Source organism: Dromiciops gliroides, chromosome 3 (genome assembly GCF_019393635.1).
Source record: "Dromiciops gliroides isolate mDroGli1 chromosome 3, mDroGli1.pri, whole genome shotgun sequence".
Taxonomy (NCBI): Eukaryota; Metazoa; Chordata; class Mammalia; order Microbiotheria; family Microbiotheriidae; genus Dromiciops; species Dromiciops gliroides.
Window position 1 is genome coordinate 185,744,036 of NC_057863.1, and position 25,022 is coordinate 185,769,057.

Consider the following 25,022-nt stretch of genomic DNA (forward strand, 5'->3'; position numbering starts at 1 on the left):
TTAATAGAGTACTATGAAAGACACCATAATAGCTTTAAAAACAACCATTGATAAACTGTTAACATTCCTACATGGAAAGATGATACTTCTAACTCATAAGAACTTTCTCAATATTAGGGCAGCTGAAAGGAATAAATTTAGACAGAGGGAACAGGTGGGAATTAATTATGAAGGGATTATATCTGTAAAGAATTTATTTTTTGTTTATCTTTTTTTTTTTTGCAGGGCAGTCAGGGTTGGGGTAGCATGCCCAGGGTCGAGCAGCTGGTGAATGTCTTGTGTCTAAGGCTGAATTTGGGCTTGGGTCCTCCTGGGTCCAGGGCAGGTGCTTTTTCCACTGTGTCACCTAGCTGCCCCATGATGACATCTTTAAAATAAAATTACAGGGTGAAAGGATTGCACTGGGAGAAAGGGAAAGGGAGAGGTGTAATGGAGTAGAGTATCTCACATAAAAGAAGCAAGAAAAAGCTTATAGAGTGGAGGGGAAGGTGGGAGGGGGGCGGAGAAGTGAATGAGCCTTACTCTCATCAGAATTGCTCAAAGAATGAATAATAATATAGTCAAGTGGTATAGTAATATATCTTGCCCTGCAGGGAAGTGGGAGGAAAAGGGGATAAGGGGGAGGGCAGATTGGGGGATGGGGCAAGTCAGAAGCAAAACACTTGAGGAGATTATGGGTAAAAGAAGATAGAAAAATAGAGTAAAATATCATGGGTAAACAAACAGGATGGAGGGAAACAGTTTCCCAGTAACTGGGAAAAAAATATGAAGCAGAGGCAAGAGCAAAATATAAGATGATGGATGATGAGGATGATAATGGTACTTACTTTGCTGGGCTATTGTGAAGAAAATTCTTTGTCAGGTATAAGGTACTAAATAAATCTTAGCTATTGTGTTGTTGCAATAATCAATCTCATGGATGTTCGTAAGGAAATTTCTCTTTAAAGTACCATACAAATGTAGTTTTGCTATTTAAAAAAAGATGAGCAGGATGCTGGTGAGGGAAAATTTAAATAAATAAATTAAAGTTTAACCAAAAAATAAAAACAACCATTGATATATAAAGAAATTTGCTTCTTTATAATCTGTTTTACTCAAGCTGAGAGCAAAGTGAGAATTCTATGGATCAAATCTCTAAAAATATTTTTGAAAGGTATAGTTAATCATAAGTAACTCCTTCCTGATAGTTTTGCTTTTTAATGAAGGACTTTCAAAATTTTTCATCTTCATGTTTTTATTTAGTCATAATTTCTACTGGATGTCACACTATTTAGTTAGATCATGGCCACTGCCACACAAGTTTAGCCATAACAACCTACAATAACATGTTTTGCTTGGATGGCTAACAATTATGTGGGAAACAGTCCTGAGGAACAGAAACAAGAATTATATAGTACTTACTACTATACCACGTCATTTTCTAAGAGCTGAGAATATAAATGCCAGCAAAAAGAAAGCAACCCTTGCCCTCAAGGACACTTCCATTCTAAAAATAGGAAGAAACACAGAAAAGAGTTGGAAAATGGCTGCGGGGAGTGGGGCAGGTAGAGGGGATGGTTTGAGGATGAAGGTTTGAAGTTCAGAAAAAGTCAGGCACAGGAAGGGGAATGAAGGCAGGCTAGCCTGGGCTCCTCCCTTAAATTGCAAGAGAAACTCAAGCATGGCAGAAGGAGGGCAGACTTTACAGAGGGATATTCCATGGTAAGCAGGCCATAGGAGTGGAAGGCTGTGCCAGAGGAAGGAGGCCCTGGGTCTTAAGCAACATTCTGAAGCAGTTCTAAAGCCAAGAGGAAGTTGGGAAAAGAGCTGGAAGGGAACTTAACCTCAAAGTAACTGAGGGTGGGAGGGTGAAGGGTAATCTAAAAAAAGCAGAAATAAATAGCACAAGGGCTCTACACTTAACTTCACAGTAGAGACTTTTTTGCTCTCACAGCCTCCCAACTTGAAATATTACATACAATTCTAACAGGTTTGGTTATGGCAATTGATTAGATAATGCATTTTAAAGGGGGTGAAGGGTGGGAAAAGTGGCACTGTAAGAACATAAAAGACTGATAGCAGTCTGACAGAGTACTAGAAAAGGGAATTCAATTAATCAATCCAGAGGCATTAAGTGATTATGATGTCAGGTACTGTGCTAAGGAAGTGTGAAGGATACAAAGAGAAGTGAAAAGTCACTGCCCTCAGTTTACATTCTAATGGGAAAAGCAACATGTATTAATCAGAACACACAGGATAAATACAGTGGATGGAATGTAACCTTGGAGAATTAGTAACTAGTGTATGTGTGCAGGGTGTCAAGGACCAGAAAAGCATCCCTGGACATGGTTCTGAGCTGTGTCTTAAAGCCAAGGATTCCAAGAGTCAGAGGTTGGGAAGAAGAGCTTGGAGACAGGAGATGGTGTCATGCGAGCAAAATAGCAAGTAGAATTAAATAAAGCAAATATTCACAAAAGCACAGAGGCCTGAATCATTTTTTGTATACATCAATAATCTCATTAAAGGTATCACCATCCACTGTAAAAGGCACAGCTTAATAATCAAATATTCATAATGACAACAGTCTTCAAAAGGTCAAATCAGGTTCATTATGCTGTTAGGCAAGTCTAGGATTTGTGCAGGTGCTAATTCCATAAACATACACCAAAGCTATCTGAACTGCACTGCATTTTGTTAGACCACAGGATTCGACAACAAATTGCGAAAAGATAAAAAGAATAAAAAGGATGTGGTTTTGACATCCCAACCATTCTTACCTTCAACTATTCAAACAAACTACGAATGCTGAGAAATGGGAAGAGAATAAAGAAGTCATTCACTATGGCCTACCACCATTTCCTATAAAAGTTTAATGGATGTAAAGCAATTGCCAAAATCAGGCACCCAAAGGGCCCAGAATTAGCCTAAAGCAACAAGTTATTTGATCTCCCTGAAGAGTGGAGACAGAAAGAAACCAAGGCAACAGTGGTTCAGAAAATACATTTGTATCTGCAAAAAGGAAGATGGTGAAAAATTATACATAGTATCACCTGAAAAACAATGAGAAGTGAAGGAAAAAAACAAATTTGCAGTGACGTGTGAGGCCCAATTAGACTAGTTCAGGCTAAAATATTCAAAGATGAAACTGTAAGAAGGACAACATGCAAACAAAAAAGAAAGCATTCTTTCACCTTTTCTAAAATGGATCTTTTCCCCCTCATCATAACAGCAGAACTACCACCTGTAGATTTTTTTTTTTTAACATCTTTACGTCCTGATGTGCCATGTGAAAAGGCAGAAATAACAGTAAGGTTGAGAATGACAGGAAGAGCACCTGGACCAGGCCCACTAAGAGAGGAAATCTGGGCTGGAGCTGATAGAATTGTGAAGCATTGAAAGGACTAGTTCTCAAGATGTCTGAAAGCGGGAAAAACACTGATGAAGGGGGAAAAGAGCACAGATGGGATCAACAAGGCAATGAAAAGGACATCATTAACTAGTGACCCATATGCCTAATTTCTCACCTCTTTAAAATCATGAGGAATAATTAATCTACATATACATTGAAAGAATATAAAATATGGTAAGAGAACAAGTGGGCTTTCACAAATGAGATTCTTCAGTAAACCAGATCAATATATCTTAAGCGTGTAAACAGACACTGCACATAGATAGTAAACTGGATCCAGAAAAATAACAGAAGAGAGAAGATGGAATTTCACTTGGGAAATTATGCTGTGTTTTCAACTATCCCAATCTGCTTCCCAAAACAAAAACACTTCTTTTTAACATCAACATTCTTCTGATGATGGTATGTGGTTATGGATAGAACACACAATATATTTTTAAAAAAATAAACATTTTAGGGGTAGCTAGCTGGTGCAGTGGATAAAGCACCTGCCCTGGATTCAGAAGGACCTGAGTTCAAATCTGGCCTCAAACACTTGGCACTTACCAACTGTGTGACCCTGGGCAAGTCACTCAACCCTCATCCCCCCCCCCCAAAAATCTGATGAACTTTTGGGGCAGGTAGGTGGCACAGTGGATAGAGCACCAGCCCTGGAGTCAGGAGTACCTGAGTTCAAATCCAGCCTCAGATACTTAACACTTACTAGCTGTGTGACCCTGGGCAAGTCACTTAACCCCAATTGCCTCACTAAAAATAACAAAAACAAAACCAAAAAAACCCCATTTTAGATGGTTTAAAGGGTAATGGATAAAAATGTGTGGAGGGCAAAAGTAAGATCAACAGAGGAAAAACCATAGGCTTAGCATTATAGATAGAACAAAAAAGAAGAGGCCAGCAAGTCCAATTCCTTTATCTTATAGATGAGGCCTAGAAAGATATAATTTGCCCAAGGTCACAGGGGTAGTACCTAGGAATCAATTTACATAGGAATATGTATGACCAACTATAGTTTTCTGTAAAAGAAGTTGTGTAAAGAAAGCATCTAGAAAATGTCCTGATCAGAAAAAGGGAGTAGACTGATCATAAAGCAAGAGCAAGAGACATCAGATGGAAACCCAAGACCTGAGGGGAAGGAGAGGGAAGTATGCTAGTGTGTGGGATGGATCACTCATACTGTATCCATGCACAGGACATGAAGAATCATATAGGAAAAATATATGGATAGGCCACAAATTCCATCATTGGATAAAATTTCCACTTTGAAATAATGGATCCCTATCCAGCTTCAGACACTTGACACTACTAGCTATGTAACCATGGGCAAGTCAACTTAACCCTTATTGCAAAAAGGAAGGAAGGAAGGAAGAAATAAATGATGGATCCTGAAATATACTAAATTATTTCATGTCATAGCAAAGGTACTTCATAAAGAGTTTTGCACAGGGGGCAGCTAGGTGGCGCGGTGGAGAAAGCACTGGCCCTGGATTCAGGAGGACATGAATTCAAATCCGACCTCAGACACTTGACACTTATTAGCTGTGTGGGCAAGTCCCTTAATCCTCACTGCTCCGCAAAAAAAACCCAAACAAACAAAAACAAAAAGAGTTTTGCACATACTATTTCTTCTTCCATTTCTTACATAAATTACCTAGAAGATTTACAAGTGACATTATGTACAGTTTCAAGGACAATAATCATTGAATGATCTGATTTGACCATTTTATTACTAATAGTAATAATAACAAAAACACATACAAATCTAAAATACAAAGTTAAATAGGCCAGTAATTAATAAGCACAAGTCAGCATTTAAATTTTCTTTTTCTTTTTTTTCCATTCTAGCAATTTAATTACGGCCACGTAATTTTACTCTTGCATTTTCTCAATTGTTTCTTCCTTATATTTGTCCTTTTCCCTTTCCTACTTAGCAGATTTGGCTTTCTGTTCAAGGATCTTTTTTCGATCTTTGTCCAGTTTTAGTCTTGTGATAACACCTTGCTGGGATGAATACCCACATGGACAGTTGTGCCATTAGCCTTCTCCTGCTGCACACACTCAATGTAGATCACATACTTCTTTCTATAAACCTAGACTACTTTGCCAATCTGCTGTCCTTTGTAGTGTCCTTGAACTACCTGGACTTCATCATCTTTTCGAATGGGAATGGACTGGACATTGTACTTCTGCCTCAGTTCCTTTGAAAGAGGAGAAGACATAATCTTCCTCCGAATATGGGAAGGGGCATTAAAATGTCTCTTGCGGTTCTTGCTCTGGTCAGATGTCACAAAGGGATTGAACTTCATTTTGACTTCAGAGCCACCGTGGAAGACAAGATGCTGAGGAGCGTAGCATTTAAATTTTCTAGAGCTACTTTCTTTTTCTGAGTATATTATGTCATCCATTCTATTTTGGAGTCATCGTTTTACACACACACACACACACACACACACACCACACACACACACACACACACACACTTGTAAAAATACAGAAAATCTGTTCTTTCAATCCTAAGTAGTAGCTTAGTGGCATAGGGATCAAGTGGAGTCAGAAAGATCTGAGTGTGAATTAATGCCTCCAAAAATACTGTCTTATTAGTTGTATGACTTTGGGCAAGTTATCTAACATCTTGCTTTGCTTCAATTTTTAAAATTTCAAAATGAAGATAATAATAGCACTTACTTCCCAGGTTGTAAGAGGCTCAAAATGAAAATATTTATAGAGTACTCTGCAAATCTTAAATGCTTTATAAATGTCAATTATTATTATCTCAGTACACTGGCACCAACAAGCATGTTATATCTGGGAAAACAAATTTATGATCTGAGAATGAAACTATGTCTTTGAAAGCTCTTTTTTTATTTTTTTTTTTAGTGAGGCAATTGGGTTAAGTGACTTGCCCAGGGTCACACAGCTAGTAAGTGTTAGTGTCTGAGGCCAGATTTGAACTCAGGTACTCCTGACTCCAGGGCCGGTGCTCTATCCACTGCGCCATCTAGCTGCCCCTCTTTTTTTTTTTGGTGAGGCAATCAAGGTTAAGTGACTTGCCCAGGGTCACACAGCTAATAAGTGTCAAATGTCTGAGGCCAAATTTGAACTAAGGGCCTCCTGATTCCAAGGTTGATGCTCTATTCACTGCGGCTACCCTGAAGTTTAATCTTCTTGACTGACACTAATTTCCATTGTTTAATGTGCCTATAATACAAATAATCATTTTATCTTTCAAAGTAAATGAAGAATTTCTTGAAACCCTGCCTAAACTAAATCCCTAATCTAGTTTTGTTTTAAATTTATTTTCAAAATTTGTTTTCAAAAGGCATTTTAACATATTTATAAATATGATTTTTATTGATGCCTTAGTTATCAGTAGCTAGCTAGCTAGTTGGATTGTTGACTTGGATTCAGGAAAACTTAATTTCACATCCTGCCTAGATGTGTGGACTTAAGCAAGTCCACTTAACCCTCTTTCAGCCTCAGTTTCTTATCTGGTAAATGAAATAATAATAGCACCCATCTCACAAATTACTGTAAGGATCAAATGAGTTAATGCATGTAAAAGCCCTCTGAAAACCTTACACTGACAAATTATTATTATTATTGTTGTTGTTATTATTGTTATTATTATTAATATTGGAATTAAGTTTGTGTGGAAAACTAACTTCTAAAAAAATTATAAAAATAATCAGTAGTTCAGTCTGAACCAACTATTTGTCGGATTAACTCTGTATTCTAATTAAGTTTTATTTAGTTCATATTCTACTAATATCCAAAAACCTTAAGCAGCTTTCTCAAAATGCCCAATTCCTCTTTTAACCTCTGTGCTGAATGCTAACAAAGATATCTTTAATGTCTTAGAAAAATCTGACCTACTTAAAAAACTAGATAAATAATACTTCACTGTAATAATGCTCTCTCCCTTGAGTTAAGCTGAATTTTCCCTGTGTGAGCTTCATATTGTATTTGAAAAATGAAAAGCTGAAGAAATGATACACCCACGTCCTCCCACTCCTTCTCTCTCTCAATATTTTGAGATGGTAGTTTATCAAAAACATTAAACAAGTTTTTTTAAAAAGCCATGGCTTTAAAACCCTTTTCCAAATTACATCTTGTTTTGGGGTTTTTTTTGCAGGGCAATGGGGGTTAAGTGACTTGCCCAGGGGTCACACAGCTAGTAAGTGTCAAGTGTCTGAGGCCAGATTTGAACTCAGGTATTCCTGAATCCAGGGCTGGTGCTTTATCCACTGCGCCACCTAGCTGCCCCTCCAAATTACATCTTAATGTGAACTGCTTTTTTTTTAAAAACCACTGGGCTCAATCTGGCTAATGCTTGCTACCTGATATTATTACTATGAAACTAAAAAATTAGCTATAAAATTATGAAATGTAACCAGTTATGATATTATCATCTTTACTACTACTACCACTCTCCTCCCCAACTAAAATGGAACAAAATTAAAAAAGCAGCCACCCACAGCCTCAACTCAGCTGGAGTTCAATGGGTGAAGGAAAACTGGTATTGAGATTTTCCTTTTGAATGAGACTTCTGGACAACATGAAAATAATTAATATATATAAAAAAAGAATCATGTCCTACACCAAACACTTTAACACTGATGAAGATTACACTTTGTAATAAGATTCTTATACCTGGTTATAAATTATTCATAACATTTAAGAATAAGATTACATAGATGTTAGAGCTGGCATTTTTATCAGAGCAAGTTAAATAGTTTCTAGTTAAATTGAACAATTTCTCCAGTTATTTCAAGTTACTTAGCAATCAAATATCACCAACTATTATTCATAGTTCCCTAATTTAACATAATACTATAGTGAGTCTCGGTTATAGGGGAACTAGAACTAAACTCAGTCCAATTCTCAAATCACCGGAACTTTTTTAACAATACAAGTATATGTTTTTTGTTTTTTTTTTTGGTGAGGCAACGAGGGTTAAGTGACTTGCCCAGGGTCACACAGCTAGTAAGTGTCAAGTGTCTGAGACTGGATTTGAACTCAGGTCCTCCTGATTCCAAGGCCAGTGCTTTATCCACTGCGCCACCTAGCTGCCCCACAAGTATATGTTAACATACCAAATTCATGTTTATTGTAGGATTTCCCAAAATCTGACATTTCCATTATAATCTGATATATCAATCTTGCAAGAGAAACATAACCTATCTATAACAAAGAAATATTTACCCATAATTTAATCATTTAAACACTTGTAGAGGCTCTCACTGACCCTGAAACAAAATTATCTATTACAGTTGAAACTAAAAGTTATATGCAATAAAATATACAATTATGCAATCCTGTACTGTGATGTCTGACCTTATACAGCAGTAGGGGTGGTATTTCTATTCAAAGCCATATTTCCATAAGATAAATGTTATTTTTCATTCATCTAGCAATTTGATTACAATTTAGAGAAATCTGAAGGGCTTGTGTTAAAGTATATGCGTTCAATATTTGACACTATAGTAAATCATTTCTCCAACAGAACGACTGTACTTACATCAATATCCTCTTGGGTAAAAGTTTCTGGATCTTCTCCCATCATGTTGGCTAAATGTCTCTTTCCTATGTTGAATTCTTCGATCTGTTTTTGATAAAAGCCATTGTATATTCTTCACGTCCTGAGGTTGCAACATTTTTCTTTTGTGTTTTGCTCGTGGTATGTATTAACCTTAATACCTGACAAAATAAAAAAACAAAAAGAATTTTTTTTTTTGTTATTCTTGCAATAGTCATCACTAAACAAAAGAGGCTGTAAGCATACAATCATCAAAGGGAAAGGAAGATTTGTTTTTAATGGGACTGGGTAAAGAACTTACTAAACAACTTGCTGAGGTTCCTTAGCAATGTCAAAGACATACTCTTACATATAATATCCTGGATAATCTAACATTTCAACCAGATATGAGCTTATTGCCTACTATATGCATCCACATTTAAAATACAAATATACAAAATGATATTTTTAATTATGATTTTCATTAAATGTGAACCACAACAAAATAAAAACTATTTACTAAAGAAATAATTGGATTATGTACACCGATGCAAAATGTTAAGTAGAAGTTATTATAAAGCAAAGTTGTCTGTAAACAAGCATTCGTTAAGTATCTACTATGCAATAGCAAGGAGGCCAGTATCACTGGATGGTAAAGGGTAAGAAAGTGATAGAGGGAGATAGTATGGAGGTGGTCTGGGTAGGGCTGCTGTGTCAGCTAACAGTCATACAACAGGCCCCACAAGAGACACTGGTGAAGAGTTCTCCTTTATTCATCACTTGTCCCTGACATGGACAACTAGAATCTGGGCACCCTGGAGAAACTGTTCTGAGACCCAAAGAAACAAAGCTGGTACCTGGTATAAAAGTTAAAGGGTGATAAGGCAATTGGTTCTATCATGGCAGAGGCCAGATGTGGTTCAATGTCATTCCTTCTGGTGACAGTCCTCAATATCCAACTGATCTGGATGCTCAGTTGGCAAAGAAAATCTGGAGTCTACGCAGGAAAATAATGAGACCCAAAGCACCAGAAGGTACCAAGTAAAGATGCTGCTGACTCCAGTGGGCCATCAGATGTCAAGGTCTACTCCAGTCAGAGAAAAAGTACGTGGCTGTGGATGGCCCCATGTTCCTGGAAGATGAGGCTTGGGATGAGTCATGAAGCATCCATGTCATTACTTTCAACCAGGCTACATGCTACCTGATGGCAAAGCAGATATTTTCACATTCATATTTGTGTGGTGTGTGTGTGCGTGTGTGCGTGCATATGTGTGTGTGTGTGTGTGTGTGTGTGTATTCTTTTCCTCACTATGGGGGCCTCAGGCCATGTGCTCCTCTGTATCATCAAGGACAAGAGTTCTTTCTACCTCAAGGTTATGGCCAAGAACCTTCTCTAGAGGCTGAAGAACCAAGCAGGACTAGTCCTAGGCCAGAGAGCAAGATACACAGGCCAAAAAAGAAGGACTGCCTTTGCCTGAGAAACACCACAAATCATGTATCTTGTCCTCATGGGGGGAGCCCATCCTACTGAAGATAGGTATCACATTTGGCTTTGGCACACATGGAGTTGAAATAGTACTAAAAGCTTCTGAGGTAAAGCTGAAAGTGTATGGGAATAGTTGCAGCTACTGGGATACCAGACTTATTAAGTTCAACCATGTTCCACCCACAAACAACAAGACTGCCATTGTGCTTTTAACAGTCATTGTAGGACCTGGCCCAATTACTCATACAGGATGCTATGCTCTCTGCTTAGGGTATAAAGTTCTAGATGACAAAAGTTTTCATATGGGGGTAGGTAGGTAGGGCAGTGGATAAAGCACTGGCCCTGGATTCAGGAGAACCTGAGTCCAAATTCAGCCTCAAACACTTGACACTTACTAGCTGTGTGACCCTGGGCAAGTCATTTAACTCTCATTGCCCCACAAAACAAAAGCAAAAACAAAAAGACAGTTACCATGGAGAATAGATATGGTCACCCTGTTTGGTTTGAAGGAAATCTAGCACATATCCATCAGCAAAAAGGAAAAGGGGGGGGGGAAGCTAGGTGGTGTAGTAGATAGAGCACTGGCCCTGGAGTCAGGAGTACCTGAGTTCAAATCCGGCCTCAGACACTTAACACTTACTAGCTGTGTGACCCTGGGCAAGTCACTTATCCCCAATTGCCTCACTAAAAAAACCAAACAGGGCAGCTAGGCAGGGCAGGGGATAGGGCACCAGTCCTGGAGTCATGAGGACCTGAGTTCAAACACTTGACACTTACTAGCTGTGACCCTGGGCAAGTCACTTAACCCCAACTGCCTCACCAAACAAACAAACAAAAAAACCAAAAAAGGATATATGGGTTTTTATTACTACAGGGCCAGCCTCTCTTTACCCTAAAGCAAAGTCTGTTGCAGTCCCAGAAGACACAGATATTGCTACCAATTTCTTCAACTTTCTCAGCCAGTGCATCCACTGGATTTGAGTCCCTGCTTGATTAGAGTAACTGTCCGCTGTATCTTTGCCTATAATGATCAAGTCTCTGAGCAGACAGTAGAGGGCCCATCACTGCTGTACTGAGTAGAGATCATACTCAGTCTGGAATGACTACTCTGGAAATCCTTATATGAAAATGAGTTGGAACCATCATAGTTCCCTCTGGAGAAGCTCTGAGACTGGGACATTTGGGTGTGGATGCAGAGCAGCACCATGGAAACAAACACCTAATCTCTGATGTCTCCTATTCCCACCACTTCATAATAAGGCCTACAGAGATGAATGGCTACTTCTATGAGGCCTTTCAAGAAGCACACAATCAACAAGTCACTTAACCCCCATTGCCCTGCCAAAAAAAAAAAAAAAAAAGATCACCTGGACCCAGTTTGGGAGAAGAAAGTATAACAAATTGATAATAGAAAGCTGTGGTGATGTGCCATCATTTACAATGTATTTTCCCTAATTGTTCATGGTTTGCTCTAGGACAGGTTTTGTTCGGAACTTCATTTTTCTTGCTTATGATTTTAAGTATTATCTTTTGGTTCTTCTATAGATAGGCAAAGGTATCTGTTGATGAAAATATTTTTAAAAATTAGCAATAAAAATATGTTCTTGTACTTTTAAATTATTTCCTCACATAAAAGAACTGAGTTCTAGTCCTAACTCCACCATTTACTAGAAACAAGGCAATATAGTACAATAAATAATAAAAAAACCAGGTTCAGTTCTAGCTTGAGAATGAATTATACAGGCTTCATATTTATTTAATAGGATAAGGGAGTTGCTCAACTAATATAAAGATATTTCTTATTATTAGCAATTAGGTTCAACATGCTAGTTTTCACAATAAGAGCTTTCACATCTTCTTAAAATATCAGTAATTGTATTACACTGGCTGCTGCTGAACCCTTTGTGCTATGGCAATGAAAATTTCTCCCCAAGGCACTAATACTTCACCTTTGACAAAGTGGTTACAGAACCAGAAAAAAATGCATTCAAATGACATTCAGTTGTCATTCAGTAGTCTGGTACAACGAGAACATATCCTTTTTCTAATCTTTTTGGCTTTTCTTGATATTTTAAATTGATTTAATCTCATCTGTCATTATAGCTAAGCAGAGAGGGAAAAGGCTAGGAGACTAGCAATGAACTAGTCAATAATATCAGAAATAAATATATTCTCATACTCATTGGTAATTTGGAGAATTCTTTTCTATAGCTTACAATTTGCGATTTTTTCTTTTGGAAACTGACTGTTCATATCTTTTTTTAACCGCAGGGCTCTGGTGATCTATAGGAATGGCTTTGACCATCTATTTCATTTAATTACCTATATATCTCAAATATCAGACATCATTTTACATAGAAATTTCCCCCTAATGTTTGCCTTTTTATCCTAGTTGCATTAATTTCATTCACACAAAAGATTTTTTTTTTTTGCGGGGCAGTGGGGGTTAAGTGACTTGCCCAGGGTCACACAGCTAGTAAGCGTCAAGTGTCTGAGGCTGGATTTGAACTCAGGTACTCCTGAATCCAACGCTGGTAATTTATCCACTGTGCCACCTAGCTGCCCCAGATTTTTTAAATAAACATTTTTATTTAAAGTTTTGAGTTCCAAATTCTATCCCTCCCTCCCCTGCCCTGAGGTAGTAAGCAATCAGATATAGGTTATGCATGTGCAATTATGTGAAACATTACCATATTAGCCATTTTGTGTAAAGACTTGAATAAAAGAAAAAAAATGAAAGTGAAAAATAGCTTGCTTCAGTCTCTGTTCAATCACTATCAGTTCTTTTCTTTGGAGGTGGATAGTATGCTTCATCATTAGTATTGTTTCTTCATCAAACAATACTGCTGTCACTATGCACAATGGTCTCCTGGTTCTGCTCATGTCACTATATATTAGTTTATATGTCTTTCCGGGTCTTTCTGAAATCAACCTGCTTGTCATTTCTTATAGCACATTCCATTACAATTATATACCATAGCTTGTTTAGCCATTCCCCAATTGATGGACATCCCTTTGATTTCCAATTCTTAGCTACCACAAAAAGAGCTGCTATAAATAGTTTTGTACAAATAGGTCTTTTTCTCTCTCTCTCTCTCTCTTTTTTTTTTTTGGAATGTCTCTGGGATATAAACCTAGCAGTGGTATTACTGGATCAAAGGGTATGCAGTTTTTCTTTTTCTTTTTCTTTTTTTTGTGGGGCAATGGGGGTTAAGTGACTTGCCCAGGGTCACACAGCCAGTAAGTGTCAAGTGTCTGAGGCCGCATTTGAACTCAGGAACTCCTGAATCCAGGGCTGGTGCTTTATCCACTGTGCCATCTAGCCGCCCCCGAGTACGCAGTTTTATACGGCCTGGGGCATAGTTCCAAACTGTGCCACAGAATGGTTGGATCAGTTCACAACTCCACCAAAAGTGAATTAGCATCCCAGTTTTCCCACATTCCCTCCAACATCTAACATTTTCCTTTTTTGTTATATTAGCCACTCTGATAGGTGTGAGGTGGTGCCTCAGGGCTATTTTAATTTGCATTTTTCTGATCAACAGACACAAAAGATTCTCAATTTTGTGCAGTTATTTGGACATTATTTTCTATCTTTGAATATAACATTGTATGTATGTTTTGTTTTTTTTTAACAAAATGGCTCACTAAATAAACCTGTTCAGTATCAAAAGACAACTGTAATTCCATGGACTTCTACAATACAAAGATTAAGGTATAAATACTGTGATTTACTGGGATATAAATTTCTGCTACTCAGGAAAGCCCAAGAAAACAAGTCTTTTAAAAACATTTTGTTTTTCACAAACAGCATATTTAACTTTTACGCTTTCCATAACTTGAAATAAAAATACTATGAAATGATAAGTGGTGATTTGTATCATTACATAAACCCATTCTGAGTAGGGATTGTTTCATTCTTTGCTAGTTGTATTCCTACAACCTGGCACTTAGTAGGCAATTAACAAATACTTGCTGATAACTCTTAATACTCAGCATGTGTCTTGGCTAATCTTTTATAAACAGATGAGTGTTTGGTTTGGTTTTTTTTTTGGTAAAACTCAGGAAAGTTTTCAAACACTAACTTCATAACAAAACAATCAGGGCTGTGCATATGGTTGTGTATAGCTTTTGCTTGAAAAAAATAAATATTTAATTAAAAATTTTATTGATGCCTTTTTTGTTATATCAGTTATTTCCAGATATATCTATCTCTTCCCTATTCTTCTTCCTCCCCCCAGCCCCAAAGAATTTTCCCTTAAGAAAAACTGAATAACAAAACATTGTGACACCATTTACAACATTGTGCACCTAGAGTCTTACCATATTTCATACTGGCTATGTTTCTTCTTATTACATCATTACGTAGATATCAAATTTTATTGATAGATATTTAGAGAAAAAAATTCCCTGAACTTAAGGGGGATATCCTCATTTTGTTACTTTACTCTGTCATTTACAAAAAATAAAATTAAGGTGGTTTAACCTATGGTTATTCTTAAGCTTCCTAAAGATGTTCACAGTCAAAGCAGTACTAAAAAGTTCTGTTGGAAGTACAATCCTAAATTAAAAGAACATACTATAGTTACTAAAGAAGAAAGAACTGCTTTAAATACTGAGTTATTTTCATCTTACAACTGTATCCAAATATGACAAAGTAACTATCAAAGTCTCACAAAAGAAAATTATTGAAAAGTTTTGACACTTTTAATATTCAATTTTACATGTGCTATATGAATCATCTATTTTGGGGGGAATATACTTTGGATTTCTTTTAATAAAGACAGCTGTGCATAATTGTTTAACAACATGACACACTGAACATTCATAATATTTATTAAAAACATCACACGGCTAAGTCAAAAAGTCATTAAATATATTTGTACGATGTTAAGAATAGAACTAGACAAAAAGATTCACACAAAGATAATATTTAAGCTCAAAAGATTGGTGGCTTTAATGCATTCTAAACTAAGCATTTGCATTGAATTTTGAAATAACTAGATTTTTAGTTGATATTGAACAGAATTTGTCTTTTTTTTTTTTAAACTAGAAAACAACCCCACCTCTCCCCAAATGCTGTTGTTTCTAGTAACAAATGAAAATACATGATTTGAGAGACAATTCTTCAAGCTTTTTCATTCATATAGAATAGTATGGATATGACTAGACAGATTTGGGGTTTTTTCTCCTGAAAGATAATCAGTGGGTTAGACAGCTATAATTTCAATCAAGCAGTCTGCCAAAGAAACAGAAGCTTCAGTGACAGAGCAGTAATGTCCCAATTTTGGCCAAATGCCAATTTTATACACTACTTTGTCCTGAGGCACTATTAAGTAAGCCTCTTTTCAGTTTAATTACACTACTGACTGAACTCAGATGAAGCAATGCACTGATAATTAAAATGGTTTTTAACAAAATTTGTTTTAAAAGTCTAAGACTAAAGGAAAGAGCAAAGATCAAGGGCAGAGAATATAGGGGGGGAAATGTAAATTTATATTAATCATTCTGGGGAGAATGATCACTGTAGCCTACTTGAGATTAAATAGCTCCATTTTAATTTCTACTTAGTAAAATTCACTTATTTGAAATTTTAAGAAAAATAAGGAAAAACCGAATGAATAAAAAAATACTACAAGATTAAAAGATGTTTAGGTGCTGTTTACAAAATTAATAGTACTATGTGGCAAGCAAGAGTCATAGAAGTGTTATATAAAAGTAACTGCCCTTTTTACAAATATGAACTCAACAGCTGCCTTGTATCTTAGCACTACTGGAGATAGAAAAGATATGACCTTACTCTTATATGTGTACAAATTCATTGGGAAAACAAGATACTACAATAAAACAATAGTAAATAATAAAATATGGCCCAAACTTTCAGCATTATAGTTACTACTGGATTTGGAGGTATGGCAAGAGGTATAGCTAAGAATACTCAACTACTGGTATATTAGTGTACCTGTCTTTTATTTTATTTTGGTGCGGCAATGAGGGTTAAGCGACTTGCCCAAGGTCACACAGCTAGTAAGTGTCAAGTGTCTGAGGTAGGATTTGAACTCAGGTCCTCCTGAATCCAGGGCCAGTGCTTTATCTACTTCACCACCCAGCTGCCTGTGTACCTGTTCTCTTACTGCCATTTCAACACTGTTTCCATCTTCACATGTTTTACAACTGAATTGGTGTGAGATGAATTCTCAGACTTATTTTGATGAGCATATCTCTTATTATAGTAATTTAGAATATTTTCATCACTTAATAGTTTTTATTTTTTCCCAATTACATGTAAAGATAGTTTTTCAACACTCATTTGTGTAGTATTTTGAGTCCCTCCCTCTCTCCTCCCCAAGGAATTGTCTTGGATGTATTGCTGAGAAGAGCTAAGCCTATCATTAATAAAGGAGACCCTGGATTCAAATTCTGTTTTTACCCTTACAAGGTAAATTACTTGTTTCAGTTTTCTCATTTGCAAAATGAAAGAAAACAAGAACAGATGACTTGAAGGTCTGCCAAATGCTTTACATATATGACTTCACAGGTTCAAATGAGATAATGCATGAAAATGTTTTGCAAATTTAATGTCAGTTAATATTTTGATTCTGAAGTCCTCAGTTTGCACCCTGGCTCTACCCTGGACTTACCTGTGCGATCTTCAATAAGTCTCCTCACTTTTCAAAGCCTACATCTCCTCATTTAGATTTCTCCCAAAGCCTCATCATATGGTCCTATAGTTCATGTCCCCAAGAGCATTTCATTTTTATCTGCTACGACTATGAAGCAAATGGCAAGGAAGATAATGTTATCTGTGTTAGCTCCCTTTAAGTAAGAAATAAACGATCCAATACAGGTGTGGGAATTTTTAAAAATTGTTTTAAAGTACTAAGGCAGCAACTCAAATATTCTTTTGCTGAGAAACTCCCTGAACAGCTTCCAAAGTCATCAGTGGTCTGCATCACAAGCTATGATATGAAGGCTATGGGGAAACTTGCTAAATAACCACAGAAGGGAAGAGCCAAGATGCTTGGGGATGAGGATGGGAGTGTAGGGAAAGTTGCCTCAACAATCTCTAGTTAAGCCAAGAGACCAAGAAGTGGATGTTGCAATGGGCTATTCTGGCAAGATACTATACTAGTCATAGATGCAAAGTCAGCTCTGTAGTAAGTGAAAGATGAAACAACTGAGCATATCAATTTACTAAGCAATGCATGCTAATTGTACAACCAATCAGCCCCAGGTCTCTTCAGCTTTGGCACTCGACCACAAATACAGGGGGAGAAAGATTTTTATGCAATAAAAATAATTCATCAAATAAGACCAATGAATTAAAAGAATACAATTAACCAGAATACAAAAATAGGTAATCTGATTTGTTATCCAAGGAAAGTTTAGGGACTTTCCAGGTTGGGAGGGGGAGAGCAAACAGGTACAATTCCCTGAAATCAGAAAAAGAGGTGTCCCACTCCCCCCAAATGTCTTTATTAATCAAAGGAAAATGAAAACAACTGATTGGCTAGTACAGGGCCAGTTTTCAGATAAGACATATAGGTTGCTTGAGATGTATAATTGTGAGAAAACTCCCTGCATCAATCTTTGGATCTGACCAGGTTTCTAGGTCTTTAGTTAAAGGGCTCTAAACAGCAGACAGAAGTAGTCCAGTTTCCCCAGTCATGCAAGGTTAGGTTCAAACAATGCAATAAAGCTTTCTCAAAATTCTCATTAGTGACTAAAGTTTTCTGACAAGAAATTGAACCAGATCCATAATTAAAGAGAAAAGGAACTGAGCTAGCTCTAGAACTAAGTCACAAGATGGCATCAGTATGGTTCACTCAATTCCCACTACCACTTACTGTTTCAATTCCCTCAGCTCTGGTGGAAGGAATCTATCAGTGCCTGGATAAATGGACTTGGATTGGCTTGGGGCAGGCATCTTAAGTCTAGACAACTGTCAATATTTCCATTTAACAGCATCTAGAGGATGCTGTTAGTGCTGGTACTGAACAAAGCAGATCTTTTCCCAGAGAAGCAAGTGAACCACATCACTGAAGGAAAGGAAAAAAAGTGGAAGAACACTGAACTAGGAATCAAGATACCTGGATTTTAGTTCTGACTCTGTCACAGATGAGCTGTGACTTGGCAAGTGATTTAATTTCTCCAGGCCTCATTTTTCACAGCTATATGGGGGTTAATTAAATGCAGTATGGTACAGTGGGAAAAGCCCTGTATTTGAAGTTAGCTTATGGCAGATGACCAACAATATGTAGAATTAAATCTGTTCTCAATTAAATTACCAAGGGATTACTTTATAGAACTTTAAAAAAAAGTTATAGAAACATTTATTTGAAGGACCATAAGGTCTAAAATCTCATGAGAAATAATGAAAGTGAAAATGAAGGGAGGCCTTAAGAATCAAATCTCAAACTAAATTACAAAGCAGTAAATCATTCAAACTATATGGTACTAGGTAAAAGTAGATCATTGGAACAGACAAGATAAGCAAGACTCAGAAGAAATTTAATACAATAGCCTGTGTCTAATAAACTCAAGATCACAACTCACTAGTTAAGACTTCCCTATTCAATAAAAAGTCCTAGGGGAAAAAAAAAAGACCAAGAACCATTATACTCAAAAGAATGACAACCTGTATGAAAGATTGTTCCAAGTCAGAGAAAAGCACGTCAAAAAATTCTGAGATTTCACTCCACACCTTAAACTTGGAGAAAGGGTGGAGAGCTAGGGGACCCTCAGGGGAGATAGGAATAGTTCATGTTAGAGGGGCTTTTCTCTTTTGTGGTCTCATCAGCTCCCATGGATTTAATGACCATCTCTACGGTTCTCAAATCTACCTGTCCAGCCCTAACTTTTCTACTGACCTCCTCTCTGTGTGCAACTGCCTATTAGACATCTTAAATTCAACTTGTTCAAAACTGAACTCCTAATCTTTCTCCCCAAATTCTCTCCTCTTTCAAACTCTCCTGTTACTGTTGAGGACACTACTAATTTCCCACTCCCCCAAACTTACAACCTAGGTGTCATCCTTGCCGCCTCACCTTTTCTCACCCCTGCCCCTTTCCAAGCTGTTGCCAATGCTTGTTAATTTCACCTTTGCAACATCTCTTGAATACATAAACTCTTCTCTCTTCTTCATACTTCTACTTCCCTGGTTCAGGCTCTCATTTCCTTAGGCCTGGCCTACTTGTCACAAATCTCTTCCCTGCAACAGTCCAGCATCCATTCAGCCACCACAAAGCAAATCCCATTATGGCAACTCCCTCCCACCTCCTTTCAATAAACTCCAGGGGTTTCCTATCACTTCCCGGATTAAATACAAAATCCTTTGTTTGGCATTCAAACCCAACTTTTAGTCCAGCCCCTCTCAGGAAACTTAGGTCCCTGAAGATTCAACAATTTGCCTAAAATGTACCAAGGTCATATAGGCAGTAAGCATCAGAAGAAGAAATTAAACCTAGATCTTGACTTCAGAGTCATGATCTCAATAATAAAATTTAAAAGCATATGAACAAAATCAATGTACCTAGAACAAGAAGAGAAACTGCTTACCTGTGTGGGGGAAAAAACCCCAACCATTTCTATCAATCTTATAAAAAAGCCTCATACCCAGGATATATAAGGATACAAATATATTAACCCAAGAGACATTCCCCAATAGATAAGGGGTAGGGATACAAAGTTGCTGTTTGTCCTTCATTCTTGAAGAGGACCATGACACTGAGGTGATGTCATGACTTGCAATGAATTGGATTTAAGTGAGGGAGGGATGCACAATCTCACCAACCTCACTCTCTCCTCCAGAGCCATCTGGGTCCAGTAGTGATATATATATATATCTATATATAGATATATACATATATATCTAGATATCTAGATATATCTCTCTCTATATATATAGAGAGAGATGTATGTATACACACACACATACACATATGTATATATGTGTATATAATTCCAATTCTCATCCAATTCTCTCTCTCATATATATATTTATATATACATATATATAGTGAGAATTGGAATGACACCCCCTGCTGGGAGAGATATTGCAGGGAAGCTCCACCATGAGGAGAATGCATGTGACTTTAGCGTCTAGAAGTTACATCTATAGAACCAGCCGTGGAACCTGTCAATCAGAGCTACCAACTAATTAGCTTGGAGCTATGTGTGTGGAAGGCCCTGTTTCTGGTTTCACAGGGGGGATTCTGGGAGAAGCCCCTAAGAAGGGGTCTTTTGGGTTCCTGACCTTCTGTTTGGTGGGTCGGATGCTGGGGTCTATTAGATAGTTAGAGGAAGTTTGCCTTTTACCTCTCTCTCTTTCCTCACCAACTTCTGTTTTGTTTTTTGGGGTTTTTTTTTTGGTTTTTAGTGAGGCAATGGGGGTTAAGTGACTTGCCCAGGGTCACACAGCTAGTAAGTGTCTGAGGCCGGATTTGAACTCAGGTACTCCTGACTCCGGGGCCGGTGCTCTATCCACTGCGCCATCTAGCTGCCCCTCCTCACCAACTTCTGATGCACTTTAATAAATACTTCAAAGGGGGCGGCTAGGTGGCGCAGTGGATAGAGCACCGGCCCCGGAGTCAGGAGTACCTGAGTTCAAATCCAGCCTCAGACACTTACTAGCTGTGTGACCCTGGGCAAGTCACTTAACCCCCATTGCCCCGCAAAAATAATTAAATAAATAAATAATTAAAAAAAAAAAAAAAAAAGCCAACTTCAAAGTCTAAACTCTGCTAAAGCTTCTAATTTAAGGTGACCACTCATTAGATTTTAGACACCATAGCTAGAATTTTAGGCCCTTACAATATATATGTGTGTATGTATATATACACATATACATGCATATACATACACACACACACACACACACACACACACACACACACACACACACACACTACATATCTCTCTCTCTCTCTCTCTCTCTGGATGACTGAAGATGGCTCCGGATGTTTAAGGCAATTGGGGTTAAGCGACTTTTTAAGTGTCTAAGGTGAAATCTGAACTCAGGTCCTCCTGACTTCAGGGACAGTGTTCTATCCACTGTGCCACCTAGCTGCCCTTAAGGGATATAAAGAAAGACAAAAAGAATACCTGCCCTCAAGGGGCTTACATTCTAAAGAAAAAACACAAGTAAATACTATTTACAAACTAGATGCTGAATAGTTTGTTTTTCAAAATTTACAAGATAGAGAAAGGAATTAACATCAGAGTGGATAAAAGGTAATCTGAGGGGGAAGGAGTAACAACTCAATAGATAAAAAGTTTTTAGAAGAAATACAAATAAGCTAATAAAAAAAATTCCAAATTTCACATTAGAAAAATGCACATTAAAACAGTTGGAACTTTTTCCCCACCCCTTTCAAACTGGCAAAGATTATGTTTTTAAGAGAAAAAAAACAGTCAATGTGGAGGGGTATGTGGAAAGACAGACACAAATACACTACTAGTACAGTTGTTACTCTATCTAACCACTTTGCAGGGGGAAAATGGAACTGTGGTAGTGATAACCTCAGTTTACTGAGAACAAATTGATCCTCACCTATTCATTCCAAGGTCAATGAATTGCCTGGGGTTGACCAATCTTTGTCAATTCCAGACTACTGATTGTTGTATGAATCTCCCAAACTATTCCCCTCCCAAAGATACCCAGGCTTACTTCTTGGACTTTAGGTTATTATGCAAAAATTTACATTAAGTAGTTTCTATCTGTAAGAAACTTACTTTTCCCAAGGGCAGTCTCATAGCTCCCTCTGTTCTGTTATCCCATATAAACCCTGTCCTCACTCCTCATCTTTGGATATTCCTAGAAATTTGCTTTGAGTTATAGCTCCTCTGCCCTGATTAAAGACCTTAATTCTGTTAAACTGACTGATTAATTTTCAGGTTGGCATACTGGGGGCACCATTCAGGATTTGAAGACTCAGTGTCCAGCCAGCCCCCATTTTTTGACTTCAAATGCTTGGCACTAGCAGGAATCTTTTGTGTTCCAATCTGCACTCAAATTCAGAGGCTAGGTCTGGGGTAAGGTTCTTTCAAATTCAGAACTTGAGTCCTTTCCCCTTGAGTTCCTAAATCTCTTTGATCGGGAGTCTGGTTATGTCCATGGATGATTTGGTAACTTGGGTCTATTCTAACTCATACCCCAAAAGGGAATGGCAGCATTTTGTATTTATGGAACACATGTGGCCACTCTGACAGGTCCCAAAATAATGGCTGCCGGGCTCTGTTTTCAAATCATAGACCACATGAGTACAAGTACTTGGAAAATTAGCAGAATTTAAGTCTGACCCACAACACTGATGGCCACAGTGGGGTCTCCTTTTTGAGTTTATTCTTGATTCTGCCGGCCCAAAAATTAAAGGCACTCAGTGGGACTCATTTTCTTTCTTTTTTTTTTTTTTTAGTGAGGCAATTGGGGTTAAGTGACTTGCCCAGGGTCACACAGCTAGTAAGTGTTAAGTGTCTGAGGCCGGATTTGAACTCAGGTACTCCTGACTCCAGGGCCGGTGCTCTATCCACTGCGCTACCTAGCTGCCCTGACTCATTTTCTTTTGAATCAACTAAGCTAGAATATGAATCTGAACCCTCCTCCCTTCCATAAAATAGCCCCCCCCCCCAAAAAAAAAGAGAAAGAGAGGAAGATTTTTGTCCCTCAGAAAACGGTCTCTAAATTTAAAAAGGAGAAAAAAAGAGACCAATTGATATGGCTTAGATTAATGGATCTTTAAGGTTATAGAGGACTCAATTTGTGCATGCTAAATTATCTTAAGAATCTTTACCGTTACTGTTTACTGTTTTGTGTTTGTCCTTGTAGAGTGCTATTTTTGTTAAAATGTTCTCTGTGTGTGTGTGTGTGTGTGTGTGTGTGTCCCTTGCTATTCAAGCTAAGTTCCTTATCTTTCACTGAGTTAGCAATCCTCTCTGCCACTCAAAGCAGAATTGTCAGAAAGGTAATTTTAAAAGAGAGGCAGTTATAGGGTGACTGTAGCTTGACTTTTTTTTTTTACCTGTTTTTAAGAAAATTGTTAAAACTTTAATTGGGAATTGATCTTCAATATGAGATATTTTAAATCCAGGTTTTATGAACCCCCAAATTAAAGTTAATCAGGTTCAATTTAAATCTGGGGAATTATCTGACTTCTCAGTTACTAGTGTTTATTACTATGTAAAAATGAGTTTCTTGATAATGGTCTCATATTGAAATGCTAGTAGATGGGCCTTAAATAAATTGAAAATTTCACTATCTGGGAATAGTTTTAATTGAATTTCTTCTAGTGAAATATGTCTTCTAATGCTTTTTTAAAAAAAAGTCAGGATTTATTGTGATATTTGCATTATGACAAAGTGTTTAAAAATTTCATGGATCTGAAAATTTGTTAACTGCATGATCTTAAAACAAACTACTTCAGTTTACCAATCTGTAATGTGAATATCTGATAATTATATAGTATTCTTTTGGGCTATAAATTATTATAGATTCAACTATTAAAAGAAGCTCAAATACTTGAAACTTTTAGAAATGCAGTATTATTTTAGAAATGCAATGAATTCCCAAAGAAATGATCTCAAAGTCAGGAACACCTGGGTTCAAGTTTCCCCCTCCAGGATGATACTTCCTTGGCATAATGAATGTGTGTGATCATGGGAAATATCACTTGGCTTCTAGGTGTAAATAGCAAGAACAAATTTTAAAATTCTGAAAACTGGAGGTTCCCTAATAGGCCAGAGAAACTTGTTCCACTTAGTCGAGGCACTGTTTGATAGTTTTTCTCAATAGCTCTGTTAAGCAGTTTCTTAATCTAAAGTCAGACCAGTTAGATACTATTGAAATAATCACACACACTAATGTGTGGTAGGTAAAAACAACTTTGTTTTAACTCTGTTAAACTTTTACTTTTTTTTTTTAAGCTTCACAGGTATTTCAAGTTTTCATACCCTTAGCATTCAAATATTATGATAGCTTTCTAAGTTTTATTTCATAATAGGATATTCAATTGGTTTTTGTTTTATTACTATCTGGTGTTTTTGTTAAAACCTATGCTGTTTTAACCTTTTCCCTTCCCTTAATATTCTATTTCATTGCCAGGATTACAAACTTCCATAGCATTCATTTACTTTTTAAATGTTATCCTATGTTACTATTAAAGTATTTTCAGGAAAACTGAATTTTCATACCAAGTGTGACTTATCAGAGCCAACCTTAATGAGGTATCTTATTTTTCTTCCCCAAAAGGTATGGCTACTGTAACAATCAATTTCTAATGAAAATGTAAAAAGATGTGCCTCTCCCTCAACCTTCTAGGCCACCATGACTTTCTCCACATATACAGACCTAGAACTTAGGTGAAGTCTTGTCAAATACTTGAGCTGTAAATGTTTGTGTAATTCCTAGAACACCTGTGGTCCCTATACTCCCTGAATCTCATTCCCCATGATTCCACTGATTTTATATAGTGCCTTTTTCAGTTTGCCCCTTAATGTGAATTGCTAGTTTCTTTTTGCTTTTACCTGGGCCTGCAGTATACTTGGACTGTTCTGCCTCCCACTTCTCATATTGCTGAAAATAACTAGTCATTATTTTGTATTTGGACAGTCACATTTGTATTAGGTATTTTAGGCATGTG

At 37.2% G+C, this 25,022-nt stretch overlaps 1 protein-coding gene and 1 pseudogene across 1 annotated transcript in view; both read right to left on the bottom strand.

Annotated features, from left to right (window-relative positions):
• MRPS9 (mitochondrial ribosomal protein S9) overlaps positions 1 to 25,022 on the bottom strand; it is a 91,594-nt gene that overhangs the window by 62,040 nt on the left and 4,532 nt on the right. Inside the window, 2 exon segments of the mRNA XM_043996220.1 lie at positions 8,904 to 8,995; positions 8,998 to 9,082. Coding sequence (XP_043852155.1) covers positions 8,904 to 8,995; positions 8,998 to 9,082 — 177 coding nt within the window.
• On the bottom strand, positions 5,255 to 5,697 carry LOC122749728 (annotated as a pseudogene).